General features: G+C 43.2%; 1 protein-coding gene and 1 non-coding gene across 2 annotated transcripts in view; one reads left to right on the top strand and one right to left on the bottom strand.

Annotated features, from left to right (window-relative positions):
• ZNFX1 (zinc finger NFX1-type containing 1) overlaps positions 1 to 14,590 on the bottom strand; it is a 32,456-nt gene extending 17,866 nt beyond the window's left edge. Inside the window, exons 1-3 of the mRNA XM_047770898.1 lie at positions 14,453 to 14,590; positions 12,267 to 12,421; positions 5,731 to 7,539 (exon numbers count right to left, since the gene is read on the bottom strand). Coding sequence (XP_047626854.1) covers positions 5,731 to 7,539; positions 12,267 to 12,354 — 1,897 coding nt within the window. The 5' untranslated portion in view covers positions 12,355 to 12,421; positions 14,453 to 14,590. The remainder of the gene's footprint in view (positions 1 to 5,730; positions 7,540 to 12,266; positions 12,422 to 14,452) is intronic.
• A 734-nt stretch (positions 14,591 to 15,324) lies between these two features.
• LOC125123813 (small nucleolar SNORD12/SNORD106) lies at positions 15,325 to 15,415 on the top strand. Its single transcript, XR_007134189.1, has one exon. It is a non-coding gene; the product is annotated as a small nucleolar SNORD12/SNORD106 (small nucleolar RNA).
• The last annotated feature ends 682 nt before the right edge of the window (positions 15,416 to 16,097 follow it).

The raw sequence follows: 16,097 nt of genomic DNA, 5'->3' as shown, positions 1-16,097 counted from the left end.
TGACCTAAAAACCTGCAAGTTGGGAGTTCCCGTGGTGGCTCAGTGGTTAACGAATCTGACTAGGAACCATGAGGTTGCAGGTTTGATCCCTGGCCTTGCTCAGTGGGTTAAGGATCCGGTGTTGCTGTGAGCTGTGGTGTAAGCCACAGACATGGCTCAGATCCTGCGTTGCTCTGGCTCTGGACTAGGCCAGTGGCTACAGCTCCGATTAGACCCCTAGCCTGGGAACCTCCATATGGCGCAAGAGGGGCCCTAGAAAAGGCAAAAAAAGACAAAAAACCCCACAAAAAACTGCAAGTTGAGTAATACAAGAAAATTAAAAATTTCAGTATAGTTGAATATTTTTCAGTATAAATAACAATTTCTTGCCCCCCCCCCCCTTTTTTTTTCAAATAATATGTATTGAGTGCTAACAGGTGTTAGACACTGGGTTGGGGTAAGAAATACAATGATGAGCAAAACAGCCATGGTTCTTATCTTCCTGGACCTTACAGACTTGTAAAAGAGAAAGATAATTAATCATACAAACAAATGTAAAAGTCGTAAATGTGGGAAATGAGAAATACATGGGACCAAGAAAACAAGTAATTGGGATTCTGGCCTACTCAACAAGATTAGAAGAGGCTTTCCTGGGAAAGTGACAGCTGATTCAGAGCGGGCAAGGGGAAACAGAGATGGATCAGTTGACACGTTCCTAACAGCTTCCAGGTGAGCGAGGCTTGAGGCCTGGCTCCAGCAGTTGAGACAAATAAATAAGACTGGAGAGAAGTTTCAGAGGTAAACTTGACTGGTGTACTTGATAATGGTTTGGCTGGGGTGGGGAACAGAAAAGGATAACTCCTATGTTTCTTGTTTGGAGGACTAGATGGATAAGGAGTCCTCAGGAGGGAAGAAAATCTTTTTTATTTTATTTTATTGGGGTATAGTTGATTTACAATGTTATGTAAGTTTCAGGTGTATGGCAAAGTAAATCAATTATACATACATTTATATCCCTTCTTTTTCAGATTCTTTCCCCATATAGGTTATTAACAATTTTTTTTTTTTTTAGAAATTTTTTGTCTTTTTGCCTTTTCTACAGCAGCTTCCTGCAGCATACAGGGGTTCCCAGGCTAGGGGTCTAATCGGAGCTGTAGACGCCAGCCTACGCCACAGCCACAGCCATGTGGGATCTGCGCCGCATCTGCGACCCACACCACAGCTCACGGCAACACTGGATCCTTAACCCACTGAGCAAGGCCAGGGTTCGAACCCTCAGCCTCATGGTTCCTAGTTGGATTTGTTAACCACTGCACCACGACGGGAACTCCTATTAACAAATATTGAATAGAGTTCCCACTGCTATACAGTAGGTCCTTTTTAGTTACTTTTTTTATATATAGTAGTATGTATATGTTAATTCCAAACTCCTAGTATACCCCTCCTAAGAAAAATCTTTATATAATTCAATACTTTCCCCATCCCCTCTCACTGCTTCCTTCCCCTGAATGGATAATTTTCAGGATCTCCACTTCAAAAATGATCCCCTTTACCAATTCCCCCTCAAACTCACAGGTAGGTTCTTTCTTAGTTTTGTGTGTGTGGGGGGCGTGTGTGTGCATGCGTGTCTTCAGTTAGCCTGAAATGATTAAATGATTATTATACTTGGAACTAAAGAGCTCCAAATTCAAGCAATAATATTAGAGGAGGGAGTTCCCTTTGTGGCACAGTGGAAATGAATTCCACTAGTACCCATGAGGATGTGGGTTTGATCCCTGGCCTTGCTCAGTGGGTCAGGGATCCGTTGTTGCCGTGAGCTGTGGCATAGGTTGCAGATGTGGCTTGGATCCCACGTTGCTGTGGTTGTGATATAGGCCAGCAGCTGTAGCTCCGATTCAACCCCTAGCCTGGGAACCTCCATATGCCTCGGGAGCGGCCCAAGGAATGGCAAAAAGACAAAAAAGGGGGGGGGATTATCTGTAATACACATATCTTGAATATATAAACGGATCCTATGAATCAAGAAAAAGAAGCCATTCAACAGAAATGTGGCAAATATGAAAAGGCAATCCACAGAAGCAGTAATACAAAAAACTATTAAAGACAAATCTCACATTTTTTTGGCCATGACCACGGCATATGAAAATTCCTAGGCTAGGTACTGAAACAAAACCACAGTAGTGACCCAACTTGCAGCAGTGACAATGCCAGATCCTTAACCCTCTAAGCCACAGAGGAACTCTCAATCTCACTCTCAATTAAAGAAATATAAGTTAACCACCATGATATACATTTCCAGAGGGCAATTTGGCAATATCTACTAAAATTACAAATTCACATATTATTTGATTCAGTTAGAGATTTCTCTCCTGAATATATTGTTTGTGTGTAAAATGACTCACAAACAAGGTTATTCACTGAATTATTGTTTATCATAGTAAATCTTTCCACAGGGAACTGGTTAAAGAGATGGCGAGTTATCCATACCATGGTATATTGTACAGACATAAACAAGAGCGAGATACTGCTTATGTACCAATATGAAAGGATTACCAAGATTTTTTGCTTTGTTTTGCGTTTTAGGGCCAGACCTGTGGCATATGGAGGTTCCCAGGCTAGGGGTCAAATCGGAGCTACAGATGCCAACCTACGCCACAGCCACAGTAACACAGGATTCAGGCTGCATCTGCAACCTATACCACTCATGCCAATGCCAGATCCTTAACCCACTGAGCAAGGGCAGGGATTGAACCCTCAACCTCATGGTTCCTAGACGGAGTCATTTCCGCTGCACCACAACGGGAACTCCTCCGAGATATTTTATAAGTGACTAAAGCAACATGCAAACTGTTGCTTAGCATAATGAGTTTTAAAAAAGTGGGGGGAAATAAATATAAGTATGCATTTGCTTGACTATTCATAGGATATCTCAGGAAGGATAAATAGGAAGATATTGTTTGCTTTAGATAAAGGAATGGAGTGGGATTGGTAGGAGGAGACAGACATGGACTTCTAAAAATATTTGAAACTTTTTTTTTTGCCTTATTTTAGGGCTGCACAGGTGGCATTTGGAAGTTCCCAGGCTAGAGGTCAGATCCGAGCTAAGCAACCGGCCTACACCACAGCCACAGCAACACAGGATCTGAGCTATGTCTGCGACCTACACCACAGCTCACAGCAATCTGGATCCCCACCTCACTGAGGCCAGGGATCAAACCCACATCCCCATGGATACTAGTCGGATTCGTTTCTGCTCTGCCACAATGGGAACTCCTGAACAATTTTTTATTAAAACTTAAAACATAAAATAAATATTCAGATAACCAAAAACTGCTGATGAGCAAAGAAGATTGATGATGTACAACAATGCTGGAAAATACATAAGGAAATGGGAACACTATTTCATTCTTGGTAGAAGTTCAAACCGGTATATCCTTTTTCTTCTCTAAAGCCCTGAAAGCATCACTTTAATTATGCATATTTTCCTATCATATGGGTGTTTCTTATCAGGGAGAACATTCCATTCTGTTACATTAATTTTTTTGGCCGCACCTGCAGCATGTGGAAGATCCCAGGCCAGGGATCAAACCCATGCCACAGTTGCAACCTGCACCACAGCTGCAACAATGCCGGCCAGATCTTTAACCTGCTGTGCCACACAGGAACTTCCTATTACATTAATTTTTTGATTTTAAGTTGCCATTGCTTTATCAGTATTTAAGTACTTCTTCCTGGTTTTGTTCTTTTGTTTTGTTTTTTTTTTAAATATTCCTCTCAGAGGGTAATTTAGCAGTACCCACTAGAACTATTAATATAAATTCCTACCTTAGGGAAAAAACCTATAGAAATGATAAGCAGCGTACTCAAAGATAAACACACACAGATATAGCCATATGAATACTTATTAAGCTCTATCTGTATTACAAAAAACCCCAAAAAACAAACAAACAAAATTCATGATACATTCATACCCTAGAGTGAATGCAGGCATGGTTAAAAGAGTGGAGTACATTTCCAAATGTCATAGTAGTATAAAGAATGTAAAAATGTCCCTAACATGTTGTTAATTACACATATATAAATTGCAGACCAATATATAGAGCATAATCCCATTTTTATCACTTAAAAAATAGGAAAAGTACATACATATGCAGACACAAAGATATATTAGTTTTAACTTTGGAGAACATCATAAACATATCAAACTGCTCATAGTAGTTACCTCCCTGGAGGAGGATTTGAGAGTGGCACACGAAGAAGAGGATGTAAGGAGATATATTTCCAAGAGAAGCAAATGCAGTGTGGTAAACAGAGAAGTCAGGACTTTAGAGTCAGACTGCCTGAATTCTAGTCCTAGGACTATCACTTACCACGTGTGTGAGCTTCAACATATTATTCAACCTCTTTGCCTTATTGTTTTCTTTTTTTTCTTCCTTTTTTTTTTTTGGTCTTGTCTTTTTAGGGCCACGCCTGTGGCATATGGAGGTTCCCAGGCTAGGGGTCGAATTGGAGCTGTAGCTGCTGACCTACGCCAGAGCCACAGCAACTCGGGATCCGAGCTGAGTCTACGACCTACACCAGATCCTTAATCCACTGAGTGGGGCCAGGGATCGAACCCACAACCTCATGGCTTCTAGTCGGATTTGTTAACCACTGAGCCACGACGGCAACTCCTGCCTTAGTGTTTTCTTGTCTTTTTTTTTTTTTAGTGCCACACTCGCAGCATATGGAAGTTCCCAGGGGTCGAATCAGAGCTGTAGCTACTGGCCTACAGCATCTTCAACCTACACTGCAGCTCACGGCAATACTGGATCCTTAACCCACTGAGCGAGGTCAGGGATTGAACCCTCATCCTCATGGATCCTAGTCAGGTTCACTGAGCTCCCTGCCTTAGTTTTTTCATCTGTAAAATGGAATGGTTTCTACCTTAGAGATTTGTTGTGAGGATGTAGTAAGTTAACATGCGCAAAGCATATACAACTGTATTTGGTGCGCAGTGCTATTACATAATCAATATTAATTTAAAGTTATAAAATCAAGGAAATTATATAGTTTCTGACAGAGCAGAAGTAATGAACCTTCCCAAATGTGACCCCTTAGCAGTCTTTTCTAAGCTTGTGATTTTGGTCTATTATTATGCACTAAATGGGTCCTCACTACTGGAACATTACTATGAGGAAATACTTTTTTTTTTTTTTTTTTATGGCTACACCCAAGGCATATGAAGTTACCAGGCTGGGGGTCAAACTGAGCTGTAGCTGCTGGCCACAGCCACAGTAACATGGGATCCCAGCCGCATCTTCGACGTAAACCGCAGCTCACAGCCACGCCGGGTTCTTAACCCACTGAGCGAGGCCAGGGACTGAACCCATGTTCTCATGGATACTAGTTAGGTTCTTTACCACTGAGCCACAACGGGAACTCTGAGCAGGTAGTTTTTAAGCAAGTTTGATGCTCACTTCAGGGGAATGTTTTTTTGCTTTGTCTTTTTTTTTGCCCACACCCACAGCATGTGGAAGTGCCCAGGCCAAGGATCAAACCTGCACCAGAGCTGTAGCCAGAACCACAGCAGTGATAACTGCTGGATCCTTAACCCACTGAGCCATGAGGGAACACCCTGGGTGATTATCTCATTGTGCCACAAGGGAACACCAAGGGAATGTTTTCTAGACATTCTAGAAATATAGAGTCAAGCCCTCCTTGCCTATCTCATAGGGCAGATGTCATGTGCGTTAAAAAGTTATCTCTTACCTGTTCCAGGAGGTCCTTGAATAATAGCCAGTTCCCTTGTGAGAGCAAACTGCAAGGCTTCCATCTGGGAGTCATCCAGCTTCAGGGCTTCTTTTGAGGGCCACTGGCTGGCGTCTAAGACATTAACTCTGGAACATCTCAAGGCCTCGGCGTTCCTGAGAGATTCCCCAGTGGCCGAGGGATCCTTTATTAAGGGAATGAAATCGTATCTGCCACCCATCAGCAAGTATCTTGGCTCCTTCACATGAGAGTCACACTCTACAATGTTCCTCTGGAACGGGACATCTTCCTCTTGGATTTCCTGAAGTCCTTCCAAGACGTGCCGATAGGCTTCAAAGTATGCGGTTGTCTCCACCATGAGGAAAGAGTCAGAGGGCTGAACTTCTGCTAGCAGCTGTTGGCTCTGTTCATTGAAAGAGAGCTGGACAATTCCTCGGCAGAGATCCTCCTGTTCCCGGTTAGACACGGTGGCAAAGAGAAATGTCTCAAAGTTGTCCTTGGACATGCACACCAAGGACCCATATAGCAATCGCTTGGAGTTCTGCCAGCGAACAAACTTTAGTGGTTTTGTGTCAAATTGCACCTTATAGACAATTCCTGACGATGAACACACGGGAGTGATAATCCTGGTATCAAAGTAGATTCGGATGTCATCAAACTTTCTCTTCCTCAGGCCTTGGTCTTCAAAGCTCTGGAGAAGTTCCAAAATGCCTTCTCGTAGGGGTCTGACAAAATCTTCTCGCAGGAGTCGGAAGTGGGTATCCAGATAGACAGCAGTGTTGTCGTATTTTCCAGAAATGATGTTAGGGCGAAGGAATGGCCTCTCATCCAAGTGCACTTCATTGTAAGTGGGGTAAATGGGTATGTTTCGGTAGCTCTCAACATGGTCTTCTACCTCAGGCTGCACAAGAGTGTAAGTGTCCACTCTTAAAGTGCCCTCTCGCCTCTTTTCCTGCAGATGTTCGATGATGGTCTGGACCTTTTCTAGATTCTTCTCTGTCTCCTCTTCTATGTCAACACCAGAGGCTCTCAAAGCATTAAGAGAAGCTGGCAGGAGGGAAATGAGCATGGAAGTTTCCTGCACAGAGCTGGCAGGGAAGACGCTTACAAGGTCCTGGAGGAGAGAGATGATATTGCTAATGTGTTCTGGATAATGGTTTCGAACATCGGGGATGGGTTCAGTGATCATCCCTACCACATAAGCTGGCAAGCAGACTTTGAGGAACTGGGAATTCTTCAATATGCCCAGGACATGGAGAATGCTGTGGCGGTCCATTTTGGAACTGCAAGCCTTCCGAAGAACCTGGCAGATGAGCTCAAGGAAGTTGGATTTCATAGAAGAATGAGACAAGAGTTCCCTCAATCCTAAACTTGTGGCAAGTGTTATAACCACCTCAGAGGGGTCTTTCTGCAGAAGACTTTCTAGGAACTTATAGCCCAGTTTTTTCACCTGCTGCGGCTGTTCTACAGGGTTCTGGTGAGGAGTTCGCCACTGCTGAAAGTTTTCATCAGATCGCGGTGGTCTGCAGTTCCTTCCTTCCTGGTTGCAGTTTCTCCGCCTGGTGTCATTTTCCTGACCATGTCTTTGGCCTCTGGGTTCTTCATTGGCATGCCCCTCCTGGTTCCTCCTTCCCTGGTGCGGATTCCTGCCCATGGCCCCAAACCTCTCTTCTCTTTGCCGGTGAGGAACAGGATGGTTATTGGCCCTAGGATTTCTTCCAGGTTGGTTGGCTCCTCCACTGAGAGCATTGATTGGTGGGTTACTGGCCTGATTTCTAGCTCTTGGTGGTAATTCTCCATCCACAGGCCCTAAACACGATGGAAATATTGGGTAAGCATAAAAACCACAGCGCAAAAAAATCCAATAGTACAACAATATGAACATACTCTCATTTTGCAAAATGACTAAGGAGCATTGTTTTATTTGGAGAGAAAAAGGGTTTACTACCAAGTCAGGTAATAAATATAAAATAGATTGCTATATCTGCTGAATATATTATAAAAATATTGTTTTTTCAAAGGTTGAAAAAGAAAAAAGAAGTAACATTTGTTGTGTGCCTAATACATGATAGAATATATTCATTTACTCCTTGCAAGCTGGGATTATTTCAGAGGCTCAAAAAGATCATCTTGGAAGTTCCTGTGTGGCGGAGTAGGTTAAGGAGCTGTGGTGCAGGTCACAACTGTGGCTCAGGTTCAATCCCTGGCCCAGGAATTTCCACATGGTGAGGGTACAGCCAAAAGGAAAAAAAAAAAAAATCACCTCATTGCTTTCAATCTGTTTCAAGCACCAAATAGTGAAAGAATGAGTTTCACAGCCAAACAGACCTGGTTCAAATCTTGGCCTAGGTACTGCCTTACTGTATAACCTTGGCCAAGATGTATAATTTCTCTAAGCCTCATTATCTGGGTTGTTATAAAAATTAGTTGTTTCTAAGATGCTTAGTATACTACCTGACACATTAAAAAGCTCTTATTAATGTTAGTTACTACTAGCAGAACTACTAATATTCCTTATTGAGAATACCCTTGATTTCTAGGGCCATTGGTTCTGCCTCAAAACAATTAGGTCATAGGCAGAGGCATCAAAACTATAAAGAGAAACATTGCTTAAACTTTGCCCTGCATTAGATGGCAAAGGGGAAAGTAGGGCTTCCTTTACCAAGATGTTTTTGAGCCAATTAATAGATTGGGAAGGAAACTGAAAAATGAAACTCAATTCCTATTTCAGGAAATTGAAAAACAAAACCGAAACTTTGATTCAGAAAACTGAAAAACAAAACTTTTCCTTCTTCTGAAGCACAAGTTCATCCACATAGTACTTATCTATTAACCAATCCTCAGATAAGGTGTGGGGAGAGGGAAGAGACATACCCAAACACATGCAGAAAGCTAATATCATCTTGTGGATAAAACTGAACTTGTCTGTCTTTATCTGCCACACATTTTATAAGTGACCTTCACCAACATACCCAAGCTCCTCCCGCCGCCCCCCCCCAACCTTTTTTCACTTTCCTTTTCTCTAAAACTGATTCTGGAGCTGACTCAATTTAACAGAATGACTCAGAGATTTTAAATATAAGTAAACAAAGTAAGACTGTATACAATGATTTGATGACAACGAATGCTATAAAAAGCTTCAAACTTTCATCTATAATATACAGTGTTAATTACGTTTATCATGTTGTATATTATATGCCTAATACTTGCTTGTTTATCCTAAACTGAAAGTTTGTACCTTTTGACTGCCTTTATCCAATTGCCCCTCCCTCAACCCCTTGCCTCTGGAAACCACAAATCTGATATCTTTTTCTTTGACTTTGTTTTTGAAGTATAATTGACCTACAATGTTATGTTAGTTCCTATTATACAACATAGTGATTCGGTATTTCTATACATTTCAAAATACAGTAAGGGAGTTCCCTGGTGATCTAGTAGTTGAGATTCAGTGCTTTCACCACTGTGGCCTAGGTTCAGTCCCTGGTCTGGGAGCTGAGATCTCACATCAAGCCGACACACACTACAGCCAAAAATAAATAAATAAATAAAAATAATAATCATAGTAAGTCTAGTTATGATCTGTTGTCATACAAAGATATATAATTTTTAATTATGAGCCCCACACTGTACATTTCATATCCATGACTCATTTATGTTGCAACTAGAAGTTTTTACCTCTTAATCTGCCTCACCCATTTCTCTTCTCTACTTCCCTCCCCTCTGGCAGACACTTACTCTCTGTGTCTATGACTCCGTTTCTGTTTTGTCGTGTGTGTTCATTTCACTTGTTTTTTGGATTCCACAGAAAAAATAAAATCATACAGTCATTGTCTTTGTCTTATTTCATTTAGCATAAAATCTTCTAGGTTGATCCATGTTGCTTCAGATGGTAAAATTTCATTCTTTTTGTGGCTTTTATACACACATACACACTCGTGCACACGCCTTTATTCATTCTTCTATTGGTGGGCAGTTAGGTTGCTTCCGTATACTGGCTATTGTAAATAATGCTGCAGTGCACATTATGTGTGTATATACTTTTCTAATTAGTGTTTATAGTACTTTAATGATCTTAATATTTGCACTTACTCCCCCAAATATTCGAATAATATCATTTTAAGATGTTATCAGTATAAAAAAGTTTAATGAGATATTTACATTTTTTCTATTAAGTCTTTAAAATTTCATGTGTCATTTTACACATCTCAATTCAGACGAGTGACATTTAAGATGCTTAATAGCCACACATAGCTAGTAGCTATATATTTGATAAGGTCCTAGTCACCGAAGCAAAGTTATTTCCAAAATCATCACTCTGCTGCAATGATTATTCTGTTTGCCCAGAACTTTCTAAAACAAAACAAACTAATAGTTTTTTCCCTTTCCCTAAGTTTGCAACATGTCATTCGAGTTCAGTTGTGGAACACATGAGAAAGAATTGCAGAATTTTATTTTATAAGCCATGTGAACGTTGAAAGAATGAGAAATGATACAATTTTGCTCTCTTCCAAAACACTGAGTCGTCTAATCGGATCAGAATATTAAAAGTTGGACTTTCTCATGATATCTTGGGAGTTTAAAAAGTAAACATACAGGAGTTCCCGTCGTGGCTCAGTGGTTAACGAATCTGACTAGGAACCATGAGGTTGTGGGTTCGATCCTTGGCCTTGCTCAGTGGGTTAAGGATCTGGCGTTGCTGTAGGTTGCAGATGCAACTCGGATCCCACGTTGCTGTGGCTCTGGCGTAGGCCGGCGGCTATGGCTGATTCAACCCCTAGCTTGCGAACCTCCATGTGCCACGGAAGTGGCCCAAGAAATGGCAAAAAGACAAAAAAAAAAAAAAGAAATTGAATTTCATTTTTCAGTTTCCTTCCCAATCTATTAATTGGCTCAAAAACATCTTGGTAAAGGAAGCCCTACTTTCCCCTTTGCCATCTAATGCAGGGCAAAGTTTAAGCAATGTTTCTCTTTATAGTTTTGATGCCTCTGCCTATGACCTAATTGTTTTGAGGCAGAACCAATGGCCTTAGAAATCAAGGGTATTCTCAATAAGAAATATTAGTAGTTCTGCTAGTAGTAACTAACATTAATAAGAGCTTTTTAATGTGTCAGGTAGTATACTAAGCATCTTAGAAACAATCTTTATAACAACCCAGATAATTTGGTTGATATTCACTAGAACTATTTTGGTAATCATTTCATGATATATGTAAGTCAAATCATGTTGTACACCTTTAACTTATGCAGTCCTGTATGTCAATTATATCTCAATAAAACTGGAAGACAAAAACTCCCAAAAAATAAAGTACTATAATAAAATACATTCAATAATAATAATAATAAAATGATATTATTTGAATATATTGGCTTAAATAAGACAAATATCAAAATTTATTAAATTAGTATTAAATTCTTTAAAAGGATGTCACCTGATTCTTTTTGTTTTTAATGATGGTACTAGAAAATTAAAATTTTTGTTTGTATATGTTTCTATCGGATAATGCTGCTCTAAACCAGTTATCTCCATTTCTGACACCTCATCACTACCTTTGCAAAAATGAACTGCATGCATTTATCAGCTCTCTTAAGGAAAGGGGAGTGCTGTCTGGTATCATTCATTTATTCTGCAGATAAGGAATAAACCACTCTTTAGCGATTCAGTCAATTTTGGAGGGGCTGCTCATCCATAAGGAACTCAATTTCCTTCCCATTACAGATTTTCTTCAACTTATAATGGGGTTACTTCCCAGAAAGCCCATTTTAAGTTGAAAACTTTCTCAGTCCAAAAAAGCATTTAATACACCTCATCTATCAAATAGCACAGCTTACCCTAGCCTACCTTAAATGTGCTTTGAACACTTATGTTCGTCTATAGGTGGGCAAAATCATTTAACATGACGCCTATTTTACAATAAAAGTGTTTTATAATAAAATAAAAAATTGTCGAGTAGCTCATAATTTACTGAATACTGTACTAAACATGAAGCACAGGTTGGCTGTTGGGGTAAAGAATGGTTTGAAGAGTGTTGCTTGTTTTTTTTTGGTTTGTTTTGTCTTTTAGGGCCACACTAGCAGGATATGGAGGTTCCCAGGCTAGGGGTCGAATTGGAGCTGTAGCCGCCGGCCTACGCCACAGCCATAGCAACATGGGATATGATAGCTATGTCTGTGACCTATACCACAGCTCACGGCAACACCAGATCCTAACCCACTGAGCGAGGCCAGGGATTAAACCCATGTCCTCATGGATGCTACTCGGGTTCGTTAACCACTAAGCGACGATGGGAACTCCATGTGTTGCTTGTTTACCCTTGGGAGAGGGTGGCTGACTGGGAGCTTAGGCTCACTGCCACTGCCCAGCATAAGAGAGTATCTTACCACACATGTATTGCTAGCCCAGGAAAAGTTCAAAATTCATAATTTGAAATATGGTTTCTACTGAATGCATATTGCTCAGACCATCTCGTAAAGTCAAAAAAGCCTAAGTGGAACCATTATCTGTCTAGGACCATGTAAGGGTAGAAAACCTTGCTCACCTCTGTGGTTAATACGGGGATTCCTGGGCCTGGCCTCCAGACAAAGTCTTCGGTTTTCCATGTCTGAGTCACCTGATTTCCTCCACATTCACGTTACTCTCAGTTAGCTGGAAGTCTGCACAGGTCCAGAGTTATTAGTGCCCCTGAAATAGCATCTAAAAGAAAAAAAACCCAAAACACCGTCAAGTGAATCCTTCTGCCTCCCCATCTTAATTTGTTAACCAAGAAATAAGCACAGATCTTAATCTTGTGCACAAGTGTTCAACTCTGTGAATGCCCAACTATAATACAAAGAACTAAATTCAAAACTTAGAATCAAATTTCAAAGGATCAAATTCCCCCTTCCCTTTATCCTTGTACTTGTGGTTGAGGGAGTAATCATCAATTCCCATTGAAAACATCTGTTTGGTTTATGCCTTTAGGCAAGTTACTTAATCAGTTGCTAGGTTTCATTTTCCTCTCCTATAAAGCAAACAAATATTGTTGCCAGGACAGCAAGAGTACATTTTTATTAATCCTAAAATCATGTATTCATCACCCCACCCAGACTTTATATTATTCAGTACTCTATAGTTTGTAAATAATTAGTGAGCAGTTATCGCTCATCCTACTCTTTGGAACAGAGCCAAACTGATTAAGCCCTCCACTCTACTGAATCAAGAGAAAGAAATTACAAGTTCCTATAACCAGCAGCAACCTATGGGATGCTGCTTCCTCAGGACCAGCAAGAAATCTGCGGTTCTTTCCTTCTCTTTTTTTCTACCTTGATGGTTTTTGACAGTAGTTCCATAAGAGGACAAGGAAGCCCCTTCTAAGGGAACTTCTCCATGTAACTCATACAGGTCATGTGGGCTGGAGGTAAGCAAAGAGTGGGTGACTGAGAGTCTTTAGCAAAGAGACTTTTTCGACTGCCCCCTCACTGTTTTAAAACATACATAGTTGAAAACTGTGACTAGATTTGGCAACATATGAGGAATAGCTTTTATCCTCATCAGATAAAGAAGTCCCTTTCCTGCCTGCTGGGAATATAAGGAATCCCATCCCTTTTCAAACCCAGCTCTCGTGGCACAGGTTCAATATTTAGAGGAGTTTTTTTTTAATTACAAAAATTCTGAGGGGAAAATTCCTTCTTCCTCTTGCTGAAAAATACTAAAATAGAAACTCACAATTTTTCTGGGATAAAAGAAACGAAAGAAAAAAGAAAGGAAAGGGAGGAGCAGAGAGGAACAGGAAATGTTACACACACACACACACACACACACACACACACACACAAGCAGACTGGAGTGGGTTGCTTTGGGAATCAAGGCCTAAATGAGCAGGATGAATAAAATCAGTGATGGTCAGGCTGGCAGAGGAGTTAAATTAGAGAGGAACGCTAATCACCAGGGTGAGATGAAAGAGGTTAGAGCTGGGTTTCAGGGGGAAGTCTCCAGGGTCCTGAGAGAGTCTAAGAAAAAATGGAGGAGTCTCTGGCACCCAGGAGCCCAGTAGGTCCTGATGGAGATATTTTAGGGTCAAGGGAGAGCCAGGGCTGTGTGGGGACATGAAGAAGGTGCCAAGGCAAGGCTGAAGAGGAGAGCGGCAGAGAGGTGGGGGAGAGTGGAGGAGATCTGGAGGCCTCAAGAAAAGTGTGGGGCTGAACTCAACTGGGGGTTGCTTGCTGAAGTGAGGGGGGACCTGGAAATAGGGATGGGAGCGGAGGGTGCTTCTACAAGATGGGGGATGAGGAATGAATGAGGCGACGGGAGAATGAAGGAAGATGAAGAGGGTGCTGTGACAAAAAGTGAGGGCCGAGAAGGGGGGAACAGAAAAACTAGATGAAGAGAGCGGAGGAGGGCTCTGGGGGCAGAGGAGGTGAAGGGGGCGCTGCGGGGGTACCAGGGGTGCCGAGGCGGGACAGAGACGGGTGATGGAGGCGATGGGCAATGAGGAGGGGATGGGGTGGTGAGGGGCGCTGAGGACAGGGGACAGGTACTCAAGTGGATAGAGGGGACGCTGAGAAGTGATGAGGGCTGAGAGGGGGTGACGGGTGCCGAAGAGGGTGATGGGGACGCGGGGGCTGAGGCGGCGGCGGGAGCGCTGAGGCGGGCGCCAGGGCAAAAGTGGCGACAGTGGCAGGGCGGCGCGGGCGCCGGGGACCCGGAGCAGGTGTGGGGCCAGGGCTCGGGGCAGGGGTCACTCACCCGGCTCCGGTGCGTCCGCACTCCACCTCCGCCGCCGCGGACTGGCGCTCGGACTCGGGCCCTGGCTGGTCCGCGGCCCCGCCCGGAGCCGCGCACTTTCGGTTTCCTTTCTCCGCAGACACTCGGCGGAGCTGGGGGCCGGCCCGGAGGAGGAACACGAGAAGGAGGGGCCCTGGCCCTGGCCCAGCCGGCGCCCCCGCCCTCAGGCGGGGCAGGGGCAGGCAGACGCTCGGGCGTCGCCTCAGCTCCCCCAGGTGGCGGGGCCCGTGGGCTCCGCCGGGAGCCGCTGAGGGGAGGGGACTGCAGGAGGCGGGTTAACAGCAACCAAGGCCGTCGCAAGCCTCAACGGTCCCAGAAGGAGGGGGGAGCCGGCGGACGGCTTGTTGCGTGTGAAGCGCGACATGGCGGCGAGGCCGACCAGCCCGAGTGGCCTCGTGTATGCAGAGAAGGGGCGGGGCTAGAGCGGTCTCGACCTCCAGTAGACTTGCCTCCGGCAGGGCCGCGCGGAGACTACATTTCCCAGAGGGTGCTGCGCGTCACGGAAAGGAGGGGGAGGAAGCACTTTGACTCCAGTGCGCAGGCGTGAGAGTCTCCTCCGGCTATTTAAGCGAGGCTCGCGGGCTTCGCGTTCTTTCGCTTCTGCGGCGCTCATCCGAATCTTCGGTCCTTTGTTCCTCTTCTGATGTTCTACCCTGGGAACGTGGGTGTGCTACTCTATGTGGTGAGTGAGATAAAGGTATCTTTGTCTTTGTGCGGTTGCTTTTGCCGTCCTCTTCTTGGGTCCCCCTTGTTTTGATACAGGCCACTAAGGGAGATAAATTAAAGCTGGAGAAACTCGCTCCATGTGCTCGGGCCTGTGGGTGGAGCCCTTGGCTGGTGTAAATGATGACTTTACTTTTTTCCCCATCAGATCGACAATGCTGATGTTTTTGAGTACTTGCCAGTTAATTCTGATACACCAGCCACAAAAGGCCCTGCCACGTTCTTTTTTTCCTAACTGTGAGAAGATGGCGATTGATGACCTTGCTTTGTTCGCAGGTTTGCATGATCAGAGACTGCAGGATGGATCTCGGAGAAGACGGCTCCTGCTGGGCCTCTAAGGCAACCATGTATAGACATCCACAATCTTCAGTCTCCTGACCTCTGGGGTAAGCGTTGTAGGAAATGCGTGTTTTAAAGAACTTTAGTTTGACAGAGAAAATGGGAAATTAAGGACAGCAAATAAGCACATTTTTTGGAGAGAAAATGGGAAACTGAGGACAGCAAATAAACACATTTTTTTGGTTACTACGTTTTCTTTGAGGTGTTCAGGTGCTTCACTTTGTAATTCCCAGGAACTTATCTACTAGATGTATTCCCCCAAAAGGCTTTTTATTCTATACTGTAGGGGTTTTTAATTCCTTAAAGGTGGAGGTTACCTACGTGGGGTCCAGAAGGATGTGGTTTTGTACTATTGGCCTTGCCCAGTTATCTATGTCATCAGTCCTTGTCCACTAAGTCTCATGGTTTTTTTGCCCTTTTCTTCCTGTAAGATTAAGTCACCATTCCTCACATCCCTTTGCTATCAGTTGAGGAGTGGGTTAAAGATTCATGTCCAGCTAGGCGTAGATATTCTCCCTATAGTAGACAAGGCCTTTGGGGATGT

The sequence above is a fragment of the Phacochoerus africanus genome, chromosome 3 (assembly GCF_016906955.1).
Source record: "Phacochoerus africanus isolate WHEZ1 chromosome 3, ROS_Pafr_v1, whole genome shotgun sequence".
Classification (NCBI taxonomy): Eukaryota; Metazoa; Chordata; class Mammalia; order Artiodactyla; family Suidae; genus Phacochoerus; species Phacochoerus africanus.
The sequence above is the reverse complement of the archived record's forward strand: the minus strand, read 5'-3'. Positions and strand labels throughout refer to the sequence as shown.